We start from the raw sequence: 19904 nt of genomic DNA on the forward strand, positions 1-19904 counted from the left end.
CTCATCACTCTAACTCCAAAGTATATATTTGGTCATACATTATTAGTTGTTAGATAACCACAAAGGGTTTTAGGATGTTTAGTTTATATTTTCTGAGCAGCAAATAAATCCTTTTGCAGAATTTTCAGTACCATGAATACAATTGTTGTAACTAAGTTTGATTATCAAAAAAAATGTTAATCAACCAAAACGATGCTTCTCAATTGGTTCTGCAAGTGTGAGTAAATCACCCATAGAAATGTGGGCCAGGATTTAATGCCCTCTTCTATGATCAGTTTGATGGCCGGGGAAAAATTAATCAGGCAGGAACTCCGCAAATGAATCCCCATATCACCTTCTTGTCTCTGCCCTGATTAAGTATGTGGTGGAAAGGCTAAACATATTCAGGAAAGCAATCTAGGTCCATGTAATATTTTTCATTTGTGTTTCAGTGAATTGCCAATGGAGAGCTGTTGATTAGCTCAATTGGCTAGGTGCCTTGTGTGTAGTTCAAAATAATGCTGATAATGTTTCAAATTTAGCTGAGACAAACTGAAGACCCACCTCCTCACCCTGTCCTTGAGAGTGAAAGCTAACAGCAAATAACCACTGATAAAACTTGTCATATTAATGGTCCGGGCAACAATGAGACAGGGACCTGCCTTTTGGCAGAGTACATGATGTGGTATGATTGTACATTTACATCATATTCCATACTATTTAATCTTCACCAGTAAAACATACATTCAAGTGTTATAAATGACAGAGTTTGCCTAAAACATGGTATTTTACCTGATTCAGCAATGCTTATATTAACTCCTTTTACATAAGAAACTGGGTACGGATATCATGGTGTTGCTGTATCCAAGAGACATTTGTTAGACCTGACAATTATATACAATCACATTCCGCAGACTGAGTGCATCTGTAATAGTATTGAACTAGTAAATTATATGTAGCAATGTGCTTCTTGTATCGCATCAAGCAATCCCAAGGTAAGATGGTCTAAGAGACCTTTATAATCTTGGGGCACATACAGTGATTATATGAGCATGTCTTTTAAAAGGTTGTACTGATATATAATTACAAATTTGAATATTCACCATCATGCTATCCTCATATCAAGCCAGCTGGATGCACCCGGCAGATGTTTTATTTCCCATCCTGGGTTTACCCCACAAGCACAGATGAACCATTATTGTCGATTGCCACAACAAATATAAGTCTTTTTAATGAGTGAAATTATGATAATTAGTGAGGCACAAATTAATGTGGGAACACATTCTAATCTTCAAATCTAGGAGAGAATTCAGGTAGTTCAATAGTTGAACAGCATTTGAGAAGTGAGAAGCTTCAGCCAATACATGGAGCACTATGTGTCATTGATCAGGTTGTGCAGCAAGCAAGAAAGTTATTTTCAATAATAGGAGGCATGGTTAGTAAATTTACAAAAGATACTGAAATTGGTGGGATAGTGGACAGCAAAAGTGGTTATCCAAGAGTACAATGGGATCTTGATCAGCTGGCCAATGGGTAAAATAATGGCAGATGGAGTTTAATCCAAATCAATGGAAGGGGTTACATTTTGGGAAGACAAACCAATGCAGGGCTTACACAGTTAATGTTTGGGCCCTGGGGAGTTTTGTCATACAGCGACCGAATGGTGCAGTTCCTTAAAAGTGGCGTCAATCATTGATTTCAGGAAGAAAAGGAGGAGGACACACTCCTATCTTCATCAAAACAGCTGAGGTGTAGAGAATTGACAGCGTAAAGTTCCTAGGAGTGACAATAACCAACGTGTCCTGGGCCGCCCACATAGACGTGACGGTCAAGAAGGCACAGCAACACCTCCTCTCTCTCGGGTGGCTTAGGAAATTCGGCATGTTCATAAGGACCCTCACCAACTTGTACAGATGCACCATAGAAAGCATTCGGGTAAGGCAACAGCTCTGCCCAGGGCCATAGAACATAGAACATAACAGCACAGTACAGGCCCTTCGGCCCTCAATGTTGGGTCGACCTGTCATACTGATCTGAAGCCCATCTAACCTACACTATTCCATGTACGTCCATATGCTTATCCAATGACCACTTAAATGTACCTAAAGTTGGCGAATCTACTACCGTTGCAGGCAAAGTGTTCCATTCCCTTACTACTCTCCGAGTAAAGAAACCACCTCTGACATCTGCCCAATATCCTTCACCCCTCAATTTAAAGCTATGGCCCCTCGTGCTCGCCGTCACCATCCTAGGAAAAAGGCTCTCCCTATCCACCCTATCTAACCCTCTGATTATTTTATATGTTTCAATTGTTACCTCTCAACCTTCTTCTCTCTAATGAAAACAGCCTCAAGTCCCTCAGCCTTTCCTCGTAAAACCTTCCCTCCATACCAGGCAACATCCTAGTAAATCTCCTCTGCACCCTTTCCAAAGCTTCCACATCCTCCTTATAATGCGGTGACCAGAACTGTACACAATACTCCAAGTGCAGCCGCACCAGAGTTTTGTACAGCTGCAGCATAACCTCTTGGTTCCGGAACTCGATCCCTCTATTAATAAAAGCTAAAACACTAAGCCTTCTTAACAGCCCTGTCAACTTTCAAGCATCTGTGTACATGGACACCAAGATCTCTTTGCTCATCTACACTACTAAGAATCTTACCGTTAGCCCTGTACTTTGCCTTCTGGTTACTCCTACCAAAGTGCATCACCTTACACTTGTCTGCATTAAACTCCATTTGCCACCTCTGAGCCTAGCTCTGCAGCTTATCTATGTCTCTCTGCAACCTACAGCATCCTTCATCAATATCCACAACTCCACCGACCTTAGTGTCGTCTGCAAATTTACTAACCCATCCTTCTACGCCCTCATCCAGGTCATTTATAAAATTGACAAACAGCAGTGGACCCAACACCGACCCTTGTGGTACACCACTAGTAGCTGGTCTCCAGGATGAACATTTCCCATCAACTACCACCCTCTGTCTTTCAGCAAGCCAATTTCCGATCCAAACTGCTATATCTCCCACAATCCCATTCCTCCGCATTTTGTACAATAGCCTATTGTGGGGAACCTTATCGAACGCCTTGCTGAAATCTATAAACACCACATCAACTGGTTTACTCTCATCTACCTGTTTGATCACCTTCTCAAATAACTCAATAAGGTTTGTGAGGCACGACCTTCCCTTCACAAAACCGTGCTGACTATCCCTAATCAATTTATTCTTTTCTAGATGATTATAAATCCTATCCCTTATAACCTTTTCCAACACTTTACCAACTGAGGTAAGGCTCACAGGTCTATAATTACCAGGGTTGTCTCTACTCCCCTTCGTGAACAGGGGAACCACATTTGCCATCCTCCAGTCGTCTGGCACTATTCCTGTAGACAATGACCAGTAAGAAGCTACAGAAAGTTGTGCGCACAATCCAGGCCATCATGGAAGTCAACCTCCCATCCATGGACTCGATTTATACTCGACTACAATAAAATCAGTCAAGTCAAAACATGTAGACAGAGTGGTGTTGGCGGTGTTTGGCATGCTTGCCTTCATTGATCAGAGAACTAAGTACAGGAGTTGGGGCATCATGTTACAGCTGTACAAGGCATTGGTAAGGCCACATTTTAAGTACTGCAAACAATTCTAATTGCTCTGCTAATGGGAAGGGTTTTATTAAACAGGAGACAGGGATATTACCAAAACTGGAAGGTTAGAGTTAAGGAGAGACTGGGTAAGTTGGGACTTTTTTTTCTGGAAAGTTAATAGTTTATACAATCGTGAAGGCATAGATTGGGTGAGAATAGCCAAAGATTTTTCCCAGGATATGGGAGTCCAAATTAGAGGGCATAGTTTTAAGGTGGGATGGGAAAGATTTAAAAGAGACCTAAGGGCATCCTTTCCATACAGAAGGTGGTATGCATATGGAACAAGCTACCGGAGGAAGGGGTAGACATGGGTACAATTACAACATTTAAAAGGCATCGGGACAGGTACAGGGATAGGAAAGGTTTAGAGAGATATGAGTCAAATGCTGGCTAATGGGGCTAGTTCAGTTTAGGAAACCTTGACACCATGGACAAGTTGGGGCAAAAGATCTTCCCCCAGTAGATCTGCTGTAAATTTCTTTGGGATACAGATTAAACAGTGTCTGACATGGATTATGGATGGGAAACAAATGGAGAGTTATTCCATTATACTTTGCGAGAGGACAGTGGGGCAAGATATATGCAGAAGCTGCTTTACACCTGAGCAACATTTCATTAATGGTTCACAGTTTTGGTTTGGTTTTGATGCCTGGACAAATAAAATCTTGCCTGATAACTGGCATCAAATTGTTGTTCATAATCTGTTTGTGACTAAGACCTGCTCTTCATAATTTATTGTTCATATAACGAATGGAATGTAATTTATGGTAAGACAATGCATACACACATGAAAGTGAACAGCAGTGCGGTAGATCACAAAGATGCATGCAGAATTTTCTGCACATTTAATAAGTGCCTTTGATGGCAGGATATTACAAAACTAATCTTCAGAATGTCATTGTTGTTTAAAGAAAGGTTATATTTCTATATATAGAGATGCAGAAAATAGATGCAGATGTAGACCATTCGTCCCTTCGAGCCTGCACCACCATTCAATACAATCATGGCTGGTCATGCAGCTGCAGTACCCCACTCCTGCTTTCTCTACATACACCTCAATTTCTTTAGCCATAAGGGACATGTCCAGCTCCTTTCTGAATATTTCTAATGACATGGCCCTAACAGCTTTCTATGCAAGAGATTTCCATAGGTTCACAACTATGAGGGAAGAAATTATTCCTTATCTCAGCCCTCATTCTTACACTATGGCCACTCAGTCTGGGCTTCCCCAACATACTTTCAAGGATTTTCCAAACTTATTTCAGTATGAAGGATACAGATTGTTTAGGACACCAATACAAGCAGTCATGTTATTTCAAAAGGTTATGAAAGTCTGATGCATTTCCTGAATTGAACAACAGTAAATTACTGCGGCAAAGTCCTTGAAATTTCAGTTTTGCAATGACTAACAAAAAAAGACTTTGGCTCAGTATCTTGTCATAATCTTAGCTTATACTCATTTTAGATTTATCTGCCCTGAGGATGTGGCATTAGGCACTGATAAACACATATAAGCCAGGCCACACAACTCTGAAGAACAAGCATACTTCACAAAGCTAAACAGCACATATACATGCTGTAAAACGGAAGCTATAATACAAATTAGTTTGTCAACATTAAGATTTTTGGTCAACAAATAAGCAAGCTATATTTGTACTCAGGAAAAGCATTTTTGAGATGGGTCGGTTAAAATGGCTGGCCTGCTCATGATTACGCAGTCACCTTGGGTAAGGTTTGTAATGTTACATTTATATAATGAGCCAATCAATTTGGGCTAATTAGATTCCTTACTTGGAACAGAGTTTAATTAGAGTTTGTGCACTGGAGCAGAATATATGGGGCCAACAAATGCAAAAGTTCACAATTCGTTTATCTAACAAGGTTAGCGTCCATGAAAACCAAATGGCTAACATTGTTAGATGATGTTTTTGCTGACCCTCTGCATTAACAGGTTATAAGTCAACTAGCAGCAGTCAGCAAACTTATTAAGACAGCAGGGTTTCTACCTTATTCAAGTCTTATTTTAATCATTGTAGATTTATGATACTCAATAAGAAAACAATTACAAAAAAATGCGTATTATATCCCAGGCTTCACGTGAAAGTTTGTGAAGAATGGATACTGAGGGAAAAGTCGTTTGAGAATATCATTCACCAGGTACTCATTGAACAGTTAAAAACAAACACTATTCATCAGGTGCCACAAGGAGTAATAGAAAATGTATATATTTCTCTTACTTTTGTAATACGAGGATTGGTGCACTTCATGTTTTTGCTGGATAGATCCAACCATTGAGAAGCAGCAATGGGGCAATGTTGCCTCAGAGTACATCGTCCCTCACCACTACACCAGCCACACTCAAACTTCTGGTTCGCTTTCAGGCAAAGACCACAGCTTTCTCTCAGTGCGTCACACTTGTACAGGTGAACTGCAATCAGAGGGAATTCAAAAAAGAAAAGCAACATACAGTGTTTAGGTGAATTTAGACTTCAGCATTTAACAACAGTAAGTTATACCATACTGATCAGAAAATTGCAAATAAAGATTTCAAAATCGGGTTAGAGTAAATGGGACACAGGGATTTGATATTCTGACCACCAAATTGATGAGCACATTTGACCTCGTGGTATTATCACCGGACTGTTAATCCAGAGAGCCAGATACTGTTCTGGAGACGCGGGTTCAAATCCCACCAGGACAAATGGTGGAATTTAAACTCAACAAACATGTGGAATTAAGGGTCGAATGATGGCTGTGAACCCATTGTCAATTGTTGGAAAAACCCATCTGATTCACCAATGTCCTTTAGGGAAGAAAACTGCCATCCTCACCTGGTCTGGCCTACATGTGACTCCAGACCCACAGCAATGTGGCTGATTCTGAACTGTCCTCTGGACAATTAGAGATGGGCAATAAATGTTGCCGAATCAGTGATGCTCTCATCACATGAATGAATAAACAAAATTCTAATCAGATATGCAGGGAAAGGTTTCCAGCTCAATTGCGATATGGCATTAAGAATTCTTAGGGGCTCTGGTCAAGAAGACCATTCAACGTCCCTCACACCTCACGTCTACAATTCATTACAATTCCCAACGTTCCATGAAAGTGTTCTGCATTGTAACAAGTGCTACCAGACGCCCATATTTACATTGGGTCCCAGGCATTTGATACATTATTCTGCCTTGAATGCAAGATTTGTGATAAACAAACTTAGGCAAGGGCTCACTTTATTTCAATGTAGGAAGTAGATGGGTGACGTGCAGGATCAACAATCAAGATATACTGGTAAAATGACACTGTTCAACTGATGTAGGCGGGAAGAGATGGGGAGTGTTGCCTTCATGCTGAGAAAAATGTTATGACATTGGAAAAGGTTTACAAAAATACTGCTAAGATCATTACTCTTGCTACAGATACCATCTGCCACTTTATTTCTAAAACTTTATCAGCACTAACAACTTTTAAGATGCATCTTAAGCCCTCATATTTTCACATTAATTAAGAAAAGCTTTTATTCAATCTGCAACATAATTGTATTTACTTTTTATGCCTCCTCAATAAACCAATACTGCAATGGAAATCTATGACTTAATAAAATTCAAGGCAGCATATGCAGTGATGGGCTACAGCTTTTGGTAGCCATTATTTGCATTCATGCATTGGTTTCACTGTTTAAAAAAAATGTTTAGGTGCATCACATCAGCATAACGACGAATCACGAGATACTGGTCTAAAGGCGGCGAAGAAAATGTGACCAAAAATCCAAAACAGATTTAACAGAAGCAAGAAATAAAGGTGTGTGGGGTGTGGAAAAGAATATGGTGAAACAATTCCGGAGTAAAGGAGCTACACCACTGAAGCATGACCACAAGTTAAGAAAGCAGGAGGTATCATACAAGGAGCTTCTTGAAAGGAATGAGGCATTTGTGGGAAAGTGGGGTTGGCATTGTATTAGGGAAGACAGGTTTAGAGACAGTGAGAGGTGAAAGCAAGGAGAAGTTTAAACACAGCAATGGCAGTATGCATCAGCAAGACCATGGATGATTCAGAGTGGGTCTTTGGCAGGATAGAATCTGGGTGTGAATCATCTATTGCATTCACAGGAGGGAGGCTATGAGGTCAACCAGGAAGACCTTAGCAGAATTGAGTCCAATTAACAAAAATATGAACAATACATGCAATGGATATTGGGCTGAGAAAGGAATAGGGACAAGTAGAGGTAGAGAAGATGAGAGATTAGGCTAAAACAGGACACCAAAGTTGCAAGCAGTCAGGTTAAGCCCTAGAGCAGACAGACGCTGAAATTAGTCAAGCAGCAAAGATACGGAGTTTGTGGTCGGAGGATATATATAATGGTTTATGTCTTTTTAATGTTTAGCTGGAGAAAATTATATTCACTCAAGCATGAATATCTCAGAAGCAGCGCTGTGATCTATAGTGAAAATGTAGAGGAAGGTGTATGCTTCATCAAGATACAAGTAGAAACCCGTCCTTGTCTACAGAAGGCTATTAAAGGGAAGAGTCGTAAAGAGTAATATGGCCAAATGGAAGATCTATAAGCTCCTCACACTTCATATTCAAGGAAAGGCAGGTGCATTCAATGAAAACATGTTAAAGGTCATGTTTGGTTGCAGAGAAAAAAGTATGTTGGGTTATGTTTATCCTTTTAGAGGATCCTAGAGTAGTTGGTAATTTTGCAAGAAAATGGGACAATGCTTGACATGGTCAAATCAGAACTGGCTTCACCATCTATGTGCAGCATGCTCAAATTTATATTTCTTAAGTTTGCTTCCCAAAGTCTGTATCTAATAATGTGGTCAGGTGGCCAGAAGGAAAAATGGCTACAAGTTACAATCAAGCATACTGGGAACTTTGGTCAAGCTAGGTTAAACTCTGACTAAGGTTAAAACTGTAGCCAGATCATGTTGTGACCTGTCCTGTATGCTGTGACGTGCAGTTTCCTATGTTGACCAATTAAGGGAGATGTCATGGTGGTTTGCTAGACATACTGCCACAGCTATTACCTTACATGAAGTATGGAATGTGGCTGTTTATGACTTGGTATAGACATTCGGGAGAGAGCAAGAACTGCAGACGCTTGAGCCAGAGACAACACAGTGTGGAGCTGGAGCAACACAGCTGGCAGCATCAGAAGAGCAGGGAAGTTGACATTTTTTTCTTTTTGAAGAAGGGTCCTGACCCCAAAATGTCAACTTTCCTGCTTCTCTGATGATGCCTGTCCGGCTGTGTTCCTCCAGCTCTACACTGTATAAACAACTGCGACTTGTTAAGCAGTAAACTCCATAAGCTAGGATTGAATATTGCGATCACGGTTTGGTCAATTCAGAGTTCTGAGTGCCAGAAATATTTCAGAAACAGAACACATCTTAGTGGAACAAAGGATTTTGCAGGAGTGAGACCAACATTTGAGAAGCATGTGTCTTGACGTCATCTTCAGAAAAGACAAAGAACCACGAGGCAGGGCCTACACTGAGAGCAAAGTTGGCCACTTCACTCAAATCGGAGCGGTATTTATTTCAAGTCAAACTTTTGAAGTTAAAGTTAGCATTAAATATGAATGAAGTTAGACTTAAAGTGAAGTTGAATGGTGAGTTAAAGTTGAAATTAAGTTAGATGAAGTAGGAAGTAAATGTATGTATGTTTTATATTGAGTATCAGTATCTAAAGGGTTAAATAAAGAAATGCTTGTTTGATAAATTTTGAGTCAACTCCCTGTCTTTTGTCTGTCACACAAGAGAAGAACGCCTGGTGAAAGGCTTGAGTGTTCCTTTTGGGCAACAAAATAATAGGGACAGCAGTTGGCTCATACTTTCCAAAGTGATACAGCAGTCTTTTATAATAAAATGTGAGGCTGGATGAACACAGCAGGCCAAGCAGCATCTCAGGAGCACAAAAGCTGACGTTTCGGGCCTAGACCCTTCATCAGAGAGGGGGATGGGGAGAGGGAACTGGAATAAATAGGGAGAGGGGGGGAGGCGGACCGAAGATGGAGAGTAAAGAAGATAGGTGGAGAGAGTGTAGGTGGGGAGGTAGGGAGGGGATAGGTCAGTCCAGGGAAGACTGACAGGTCAAGGAGGTGGGATGAGGTTAGTAGGTAGCTGGGGGTGCGGCTTGGGGTGGGAGGAAGGGATGGGTGAGAGGAAGAACCGGTTAGGGAGGCAGAGACAGGTTGGACTGGTTTTGGGATGCAGTGGGTGGGGGGGAAGAGCTGGGCTGGTTGTGTGGTGCAGTGGGGGGAGGGGACGAACTGGGCTGGTTTAGGGATGCAGTAGGAGAAGGGGAGATTTTGAAACTGGTGAAGTCCACATTGATACCATATGGCTGCAGGGTTCCCAGGCGGAATATGAGTTGCTGTTCCTGCAACCTTCGGGTGGCATCATTGTGGCAGTGCAGGAGGCCCATGATGGACATGTCATCTAGAGAATGGGAGGGGGAGTGGAAATGGTTTGCGACTGGGAGGTGCAGTTGTTTGTTGCGGACTGAGCGGAGGTGTTCTGCAAAGTGGTCCCCAAGCCTCCGCTTGGTTTCCCCAATGTAGAGGAAGCCGCACCGGGTACAGTGGATGCAGTATACCACATTGGCAGATGTGCAGGTGAACCTCTGCTTAATGTGGAATGTCATCTTGGGGCCTGGGATGGGGTTGAGGGAGGAGGTGTAGGGACAAGTGTAGCATTTCCTGCGGTTGCAGGGGAAGGTGCCGGGTGTGGTGGGGTTGGAGGGCAGTGTGGAGCGAACAAGGGAGTCACGGAGAGAGTGGTCTCTCCGGAAAGCTGACAGGGGAGGGGATGGAAAAATGTCTTGGGTGGTGGGGTCGGATTGTAAATGGCGGAAGTGTCGGAGGATAATGCGTTGTATCCGGAGGTTGGTAGGGTGGTGTGTGAGAACGAGGGGGATCCTCTTGGGGCGGTTGTGGCGGGGGCGGGGTGTGAGGGATGTGTTGCGGGAAATACGGGAGACGCGGTCAAGGGCGTTCTCGATCACTGTGGGGGGAAAGTTGCGGTCCTTGAAGAACTTGGACATCTGGGATGTGCGGGAGTGGAATGTCTTATCGTGGGAGCAGATGCGGCGGAGGCGGAGGAATTGGGAATAGGGGATGGAATTTTTGCAGGAGGGTGGGTGGGAGGAGGTGTATTCCAGGTAGCTGTGGGAGTCGGTGGGCTTGAAATGGACATCAGTTACAAGCTGGTTGCCTGAGATGGAGACTGAGAGGTCCAGGAAGGTGAGGGATGTGCTGGAGATGGCCCAGGTGAACTGAAGGTTGGGGTGGAAGGTGTTGGTGAAGTGGATGAACTGTTCGAGCTCCTCTGTGGAGCAAGAGGCGGCGCACCCCCGAAACGTCAGCTTTTGTGCTCCTGAGATGCTGCTTGGCCTGCTGTGTTCATCCAGCCTCACATTTTATTATCTTGGAATTCTCCAGCATCTGCAGTTCCCATTATCTCTGATACAGCAGTCTTTTAGACTCCTTTCAATACCATCAGATAATATAATAGGAACTGATTAATCCTAAAGCAGTAGCGTGTTAGTCATTTTGAAAATTAGGGCATTCAGGTTCTCACCTTCCTGGTCTACATGTCAAATTTCATCTTCATCAGAAACAATCTTTTCCACAAAAGCAGAAAATCACATTGTATATCATTTGAATAATTAAATCCTACCTTGCTGGTATTGTCCCATTTTTCAAGTTAGCTAATTGGGTATTTGTATGTTTTCTGGCGATATTTAGTATTTAGTCATAAAACTGATATAACTGAAATTGTCACGAAGAAAAATTAGAGGACAGGGTCAGACATTCCAAAGGAACATCTTTACAACATCCATATGCACACTGGTAGTCTCCGTATAGGAGTTTGTTTATAAATCATTTTGGCATTGCATTCGTTTGTCTAAGAGGAAGAAATATTACCTATGTTGAAGGTGTGAATATATAAAAATTATCCAATAATTTCATTAACATAACAAAAACACACAAATTAATTTTGTCTGCCATTTTAAAATCAATGTTGTCATTCTGAAGCAAAGTATTCCTTCTTGCATAAAGAATGGGTACTCTCCTCAGACATGGCAAAATTAAGCAGATCTCTCAGACACTAAAAGTGCTTCGGAATTCAGAGAGAAAGCAGTTTAATAAAATGTTAAAGTGAGGGATGTACATTATACAAAGACATTACAGAACAGCAGGTATTGTTTAGCACAGAGTGAAACCTAATAACGTAGTAATACGTAAAACATCTAATGGTTCTATTGTCAATTTCAAAACTTCGCTATCCAGCCCTATTGTATTTGAAATATGTTTACCAGTATTATGTTTTGCAAGTTAAACACAAAAAAAAACTGACAGGGGCCTTTTATCTCCAAGGAGAATATCAGTATTCACAACTCACTTTCGGAACAAGTGTGAACTTCAAATAAAAGGTAGATTTTCTAAGGCTACAGGTTACCGAGCTGCTTTGCATTTTTGTACTCAAAGATGTCATATACTCAAATACTGCATCAGTTTACAGTGTACTAAGATAAGTCAACATGTTCTAACCAATGAATATTGGATTCAGGGTGTAGAAAGCTGTTTACAAGGAGAAATGAGTGGTGCTGACTAATTAGCATTATCATTTGGTTGCACCAAAGATCAACAAGTATTTGCAGTTAGAGGTTGTCTTTTTCCACATCAACATATTCAGTAGGAAGTTGGAACCATTGTGTCTCACACCTGATGCCATCATTCCAGAAATATTAACATGGCATGGAGACTAGACCTGAAACATAACACTAGAATCCGAATTAATTATCCCATACAAGCAATGAGAGGTATCACCCAAAAACAGCAGAAAACATTTTACTCAAAAAACCCAAAAATTTAAGGAAAATATTTGGCAGCAAGACAAGTATATCAATCCTATATATTGTTTTTAAAACAGTCCAGAGTTATGTTGCATTGTCAAGAGCTTTAGGAAGAGTCAACAGTCTGCCAGTGGGTCATTGTGCACGGGCAGGAAATTTAAGTTGAAGCAAGGTGCATATAATTAACACTGATGATTCCAGTTAGGTAAGAGATACTTTCATAAAATTCAGGGTCCTGCATTTCAGAGTGTAGATACTTTGTTGGCGGTGTGAGAAACAAAAGTATTCGAACTGTGCACAAGAGAGATTATTTAATGCAAATCATTCTGTAGCAAAATAAACCTGCTTCAGGCCACAATATGTGAGCAACACAAGAAAAAAATGAACTATGGAATGAATTTTAGTAAAGGATGGGTGTTATTGTGATTTTATAATGTTAAGCGTCTAGATCCAAATTGCAGACCACTTAGTTCCCTGTGGAGAAACCTCACATGTCATACTTATGCATATTTTGGAATTAAATCACTGGCAGCATGTTGGGGAAAGCTCTTTCACCATGTTTTCACAGTACAGTACCCAAGAACCACCAAACCCCACACTTATGACTGGTAAGTTCAAACTCCAATGAAATCTACATTCCCTCCCTTGAAGCGTGTGTCACATTGGCATGGATGGCACCCTGGCCCACGGAACTGTGAGCTGCAGAGTAAAATGCATCTTTGATCCCAGAAAGGTAGCTGCAGAGTTAGAAGGAGCTTATGCTTATATTGGCTGTACGTATACCTTTGATGTCTGCTGGATTGTCAATGATGAAGTTACCATTCCACACCACTGAAAACTCAATGGGCAGGTCGCTGATGTCCATTGTATCATAGTGGTACTGAAATAAGAGTTGAGAAAAACACACACAAGTTTGATACTTCATTAATAATATATTTAAAACCAAATTTGGTAATTCAAACATTCTAACTTATTTTAAAACAAAGTGGCTGTTGTAGATGATAGCAGAGATCACAGACATTATAATGACTTTTTCTTCTTGTTTATAGTATGTCATATTAATCTGCCCAAAGTCTTTATTCTGCCAGAACAAAAAAATCATGTTAGAAAAAACACTTTGCCATACTAAGTGAACTTATACTCAGCCTTACGGTTAAATTGTTGAATTCATCTAGCAACACGATAGTCTCAAGCACAGCCAATCTCTGCTTCAACACTAATTTGGCTTTAAACTAGCCTGCTCTCTGAAGGGGACTTGTGAACCTTTCCAGGCTGGGATTCACATGATGGTAAAGCAGTTGAACCCTACCTTGCAATGCCAAAAGCAATGGTTTCCCCCTCTATAAAAAAAACATCGTTTGATTGGCGATCAGTTTCTTTTTCAGCCATGGTAATAAGAATCGCTAGTCCAACCTATAGCTCCAATAAGGTGGTGAAAGAAGCATCAATGCCCTCCTTTGGGTCATTTGTTTAGCTGTTCACAATACACAAGACAAGCTTGATAGCTCAACAGGAAAATGGTCAATCACAGCAACAAGTTGTGTGTTTGAAGCTCAGGGATCAACTGTTCTTCAAATCTCATCTTTGGAATTCATAGTCATCACTTCAAATGTTGTCTACACCGTCATCTACTTCTATGTTCTAAGTACAGTTGAAAGTTAGCACACACCTCATCACAGGAAGTAGATAATTTTGAACATTACTACTGTGAAGCTACAAATGTGATTCTTAATATGTTACACGTTATTATATGACAATAATGTCCGTGTCACTAAATACAAGTCACTAATAGAAACTGCAGCCATTCTACCCTCCATAACTCATAAGAATACCAACAGTTCTACCTTTACTGACACTGCACTGAATATTTATAAACTTCGCACAAACTAGAAGTCACTCTGGAATCCTTCTGATGTGTACGGCTTAAGACACTGAAGGAATTATTGGCAAAACTTGCTAATTTCATCCTTAAAACAAAGCCTCCTTCAACCAAACAAAAAAGTGCAGATGGGTGCTGTTATTCACTTCTTATTTATTTGTGAGAAAGTCCTCCAACAATTTAATCACAAATGCTACGTTCACACAGTAACTCAATGACCTTATTTAAAATAAAGGTGGTAACCTTAGAAGAATGATCCTAGATCAGCCCATACTCAGTTTATATTGAGTATGTGTGACTCATCCTGAATTCAGTTCAGCTGCAAAGTCCTGAAAGCTGACAGTTGCTGATAACAGAATTTGGTTTCTCCTATTATTGCCTTCAGTGCCCCTGCCACCCTTTGAACGACACAGACTGATAGGGCACATCTAGTTAAATCCAAGATAAGAATTCTATTTCAGAAGCTATGTCAGTGCCCCATATAATTACACACCTCTCTGCTATTGTAATTCTTGATGAAGTAGCCTTCTGTTCTTTGAAAGCCTGTTTTGTACAAGTATAAAGCTTTAGACCTTGCAACTACAGACTTTTCAAAGGATACTGCTTTGTCAGGCCAGGCCATCAGCCACTTGTAGTACATGCAGGTCAAAGACTATTTAACAGACTATGAAGCTCTCTCAGACTACCACTTAGAATTTGCTACCTTAAACACACACATGCACACTTTTACTCTGTACATTTACAGCTACGTTTTCCAGGGCAATTTTGAGGTAACCGAGTGCTGTGTGCACATGTTCCTGGCTGTGCAGAATGGTTTTAATAATACATATTTTTAAAATATCGCAGTCAACTTTTGATGATAGCTATCTCTCCATCATGTTCCCCAACCCCAGAACAGCTGGGCTCTCAGACTTTCTAGTAGTTTTCACGGGAGGAAACATGGACACAGACGTGATTAGAAAATTAGGAGGAAGGAGTAGGTTTCTGCTCATTTGATAAACTCTGCTGTACTGTTAAATATTCTATCCCTTTTCATTAGTCACACAGTCATACTGACCAAACCATGCAAACAATTAGCATTCTGTTCCAGAAGGAAGAGAATTCACATTCTATTTATCATGGAGGTCAGTCACTTTTACCTTTGCAATATTGACTGTCTTTGACCTTAGTTTAGCCTCTGAGCTGCAAAACATTTACTCACATTTCCAGGTTAGAGTTCTTCAAGGTCATACTTGCGAGCTTACAATGACCTTGTTAACCCCAAACCACTAAAAGGCAACCTGCCCCACAGTATTCCACAGACATGTTGCCTCACTCATTCCTGCCTTTCTGATACATTTTGCCTCCCAGTCTCTTTAGTGCATTTTACTTCAGGACAAAAATCCACCTTCAAATCCCTCGATGGCTTTAATGTAGCTTTGCATTTTACTTCGGTGTCTCTCTCCATAATTCCCTGTGATCTTCTGATTTTGTTTTTCACTGCATCCCCCTCTCCCTTCCTCCTGTTGGCAGAGCTTCCCTATCTGAGCCCAACTTTGGACCATTCCTCTATAAATTCCTCTGCTTTGTCACTTTCCACAAAGTCTCAACCAACTCATTCAATTCTCCAACCAGGTTTAAGTCTGAATTTTAACCTATTACATTTTTTCTCGCCTTAGATTTTGATTTAACAAAGTAAAATATAAATAGAGCTACTGTTGACTGATCAGTCAGAAGGACATCATTTGTGATCAGAAGAGCACAAACACAAGAAATAGCAATCATATCTGCAAATCTCATTGCTGAGAAGGAAATGTCTGACAATAACAAAACCGATGATGAGAAAAGAGAGTGTCTAATCTCACATAGAAATGAAAAGCTTAACTGTCTCTCTGATACTTAAAACACTCTTAACAATGACTGACATGTTAAAGCTTGGTTGAATAGACTGTCAATCACACGTGTGTTTTGATTGATTGCCGGGTACTGTCAATCACAAGACTCTCTGACTGTTAGCATTCAGTTCTGAATTAAGCCAATCTTATCAAAGCAATGATGTACTGTTGATCAAACTATTTCCCATTGCATAGATATTTCTGATCCAGACATACAACATTCACCAATTATCTCTTTGATTTAGCATCAAACTGAAAATGGACTAAATCAGCAGCAGCAACTGAGTAACATCAAGTAATAAAACACCAGCTTGTGCAAAATAAACAAAAAATTTGGCAAGGCAAGGAGTTGCACACTTCTGAAATTCTACAAAAGGATGAAATATGAACAGACTATGTCATGTTTCTGAAGCTGTTAAAATAAGGGTGGATGTAGTTTCTGAATAAATGCTTAATTGGCACATAATTCAACTTTTGCCAATCGGTTATTTTTAGTTTATGAACATTACATAAATCCTGATATAAGCATTAAGGTATTGTTAACTTATTAATTCATCTTTCATTGTATTCTCTTATAACTGCAAAATTAATTGGCCAGTTAGCAATTAATTGATGTAACTATATAAAATATTTAACGTTTTCTGAAAAATTAATGAATTATATTCTTATCTTTAATCCACATCAAAGCAAAACTTCCTTCCCCTGTATTGGAAAAAACGTTTCAGATAGCATCCACAACAAAATGATGACATAGATGGCTTTATCTTATTGGTTTTTACTAAAATTTAATGCTGCAGCTTTTGCTTTTCTAATGGGTTATGGCTCCTGTACTTGATTACACCTAAACCACACAATTAGCACTTAATCAACACAGCAGATTCTTTATTAGTTTCCATGTAACAGACAATTGGAAGCTGTCATTTATTCAACGTCCAAAAACAGAAATTGCTGGAAAAGCTCAGCAGATCTGGCAGAATCTGTGAAGAAAAATCCATGTTAATGTTTTGGGTCCGGTGACCCTTCCTCAGAGTAGAAAGGTATTTGTTTATTCAACATAATCGGCTTATGGTTAAATCTAGTGAACAAAGTTGGTTCAAGTTTTAAGAGATTCCAATTTAATTAATCTCTTGTAGATTATAAAGGAGCATGGCCATCCCTTCAGAAAGATCAATAGTTAATATGGTGTGCTGTGACAATATCTAGACTAAAATCTGACTTATCCTTAACTTCTGCATGACTACAAACTGAATACATCCAGTCAACAGAGACAAATTATCTATTTACCGAACTGTTTTGGCACTGAACACTCGAACTGTTGAATCGGAGAGCTGGCACTCGTTGGGTTACTCCTTGTACATTGAGTATACATTCATATCCCCGTTGCCCAGACTGCGGCTGTGGCAGGTTCCGTGCCTTTAATGTGATTGGTTTCACCTCTCCAACTGGGATAAGAATCTCATCTGAGGGCACCAGCTGTGGACAATCCTAAATGGGAAAGGATCAAAACAGAAATCAAAGTTAGCTTGATAAGTAGTTCTGTGCTTTTAACAAGGTACTCTTGGGGATGAAGGCGACTGGATTCTATGACAATCTTACTTGGACAAATGCCAATCATTTTCATCAGATTGGCCCAGTTTGTAGCAGCTTTGCCCAGTTTGTAGCAGCTTTGCACCTGTCTGTCAGAGATTGCAGCTTCAAGCATCACGCACTCCAGCATATCACCAACGCTAACATTTCAGTACTAAAGAACGAACATATTATACATGCTATCTTTCAGATAAGACAAACAAAGCTTCACTTATTAGTTCAATTGCCTCTGAGAATATTTAATAGCACTATATAAAGTAATGAGTTCTCCCAAAGTCATGGTCAACCTTTTTATATCAGTTAGAAAATAGATTACCATGTCATTCATGCTTTTTGCTGTTTGCACATTAAGTGACATGATTGTTGATATAATACATGATAACACTTTAACATGACTCTCTCCTAATAAGCATTCTGGATGTGCAACACACCACATTATAAATGTAAGTGATTTCCTAATGTACAAATCTGAATTCTTGTAGACAAAGGTACTTACTGTTGAATAATATCTTGTCATAATGTGTCACCTTTGCTCCATGTGAGAAGGGTTTGTAATGAAATGAAAAAAAATAGACCTTAAAACTATGAAGTGAACAGAGCTGCATGCTGATGAAAGGGAGGGGGGATTTTTAACACTATTGTAGTTGATTAGGTATTGAAGTAATTTCATTCATTGAACAGACTGTTGGGAAAATGTTCAGTGAATACAACAGCTATTTTGAAAATAAGGCTCACTTGCAAAAAGGACAAATGATACCAGCTCTCAGGGTGCCGTACAGACTTTATGATGTGAAAGCAAATCGCAAGGAATCATTGCAAAGCTACGTGTCTGGAAAGAGAGAACGTGTCAAAGTATTATTGAATAATTACACCAATGTTATATAATCATGGAATAGAATTCCCAGTGTGGAATTTATTTGGTCCACTGAGTGCACAGCAACCCTCCAAAGAACAATGCACCCAGACCACAGCCCCACCACCCTATGCCTGAAACCCTCCATTTCCCATCGCTAATCCACCTAGCCCACATAGCCCTGGAAACTATGGGAAATTTAGCATGGCCAATTCACCTAACCTGCACATCTTTCTTGGGCTATGCAAGTCACTAGCAAGCACCAATGTATTTGAGTTATTTTTCATTAAAGAATGAAGAAAGAGTATTAAACTACTTATAAAAAATGGCCATATTCTTCCATGGTCTTTCAAAAGTTAAAAAATATCAATAATTTCTGCTTGTACAAAAAACACGCCATTGAAAGTACATCACAAATTTCCAATCAAAGGTTAATTTTGCAGCTTTTTCTTTCAGATCAAAAGGTAGATCATTTAAAGTTGAATAAAATACCATACCTTAAATCATCAACATATCGATTAAGTAACCATTTTACAGTGGAACACAAGACAATGAGAGGCATCAGCAACTCACCAGCAGTCACTATTCACTCATCTCCACCAGCGTTTAACTGATTATAGAATCTGTGACTGAAACGTCCAGCCAACACCTTAAATCACTTCATCGGTCTGAGTTTAAGATAAGTGGATGGTTGAACCACTTACTCAAATTCAGTAACAGTGAAATTGAAATAAAAGTAGATTTCATGCAAGAGCAACGATTGACAAATCTATAGATCGAAATAACTGTCAGTAACATACAGGATGAATTGCTTAATTATTTGCACTTTGTTGTCTAGCCTAGAAGAAACATATAATGGAGGACTGAGATGGTTCTCTACACATCTGTTAACTGTTACAGTTCCAACAAAAATGAGCTCAAATCTCTCTCTTTCTTGCTGTTATGTAAATATCAATACTACAAACAATTCTGATGCTTTAAAAAACAAAATTGTGAAATTTGGAAATGGTATTCACCTCAGATACTGGCATAATTGGGCTTTTTTGCAGGTGACATTATTTATCAAAAGAGTCACCTGTACTAAATATTTTCCCAACAAGTTGTAGAACCAGCTGAAATTTTGATCAGTACCTAATCCACTGCAACAATGCTAAGAATCCCCCTCCCACATACTACCAGCTCTGTTCACTTCACAGTTTCACAGTCTGATTTCTTGTTTCATTA

General features: G+C 39.9%; 1 protein-coding gene across 2 annotated transcripts in view; it reads right to left on the reverse strand.

Annotated features, from left to right (window-relative positions):
- Positions 1 to 19904, reverse strand: part of LOC125462786 (plexin-A2-like) — a 440661-nt gene that overhangs the window by 116763 nt on the left and 303994 nt on the right. For both annotated transcript variants that reach the window (XM_048553162.2, XM_048553161.2), the window contains 3 exons: positions 17525 to 17725; positions 13271 to 13367; positions 5866 to 6056 (listed from right to left, as the gene is read on the reverse strand). In XM_048553162.2, the coding sequence (XP_048409119.1) occupies positions 5866 to 6056; positions 13271 to 13367; positions 17525 to 17725 (489 nt within the window). The remainder of the gene's footprint in view (positions 1 to 5865; positions 6057 to 13270; positions 13368 to 17524; positions 17726 to 19904) is intronic.

The sequence above is a fragment of the Stegostoma tigrinum genome, chromosome 21 (genome assembly GCF_030684315.1).
Source record: "Stegostoma tigrinum isolate sSteTig4 chromosome 21, sSteTig4.hap1, whole genome shotgun sequence".
Classification (NCBI taxonomy): domain Eukaryota; kingdom Metazoa; phylum Chordata; class Chondrichthyes; order Orectolobiformes; family Stegostomatidae; genus Stegostoma; species Stegostoma tigrinum.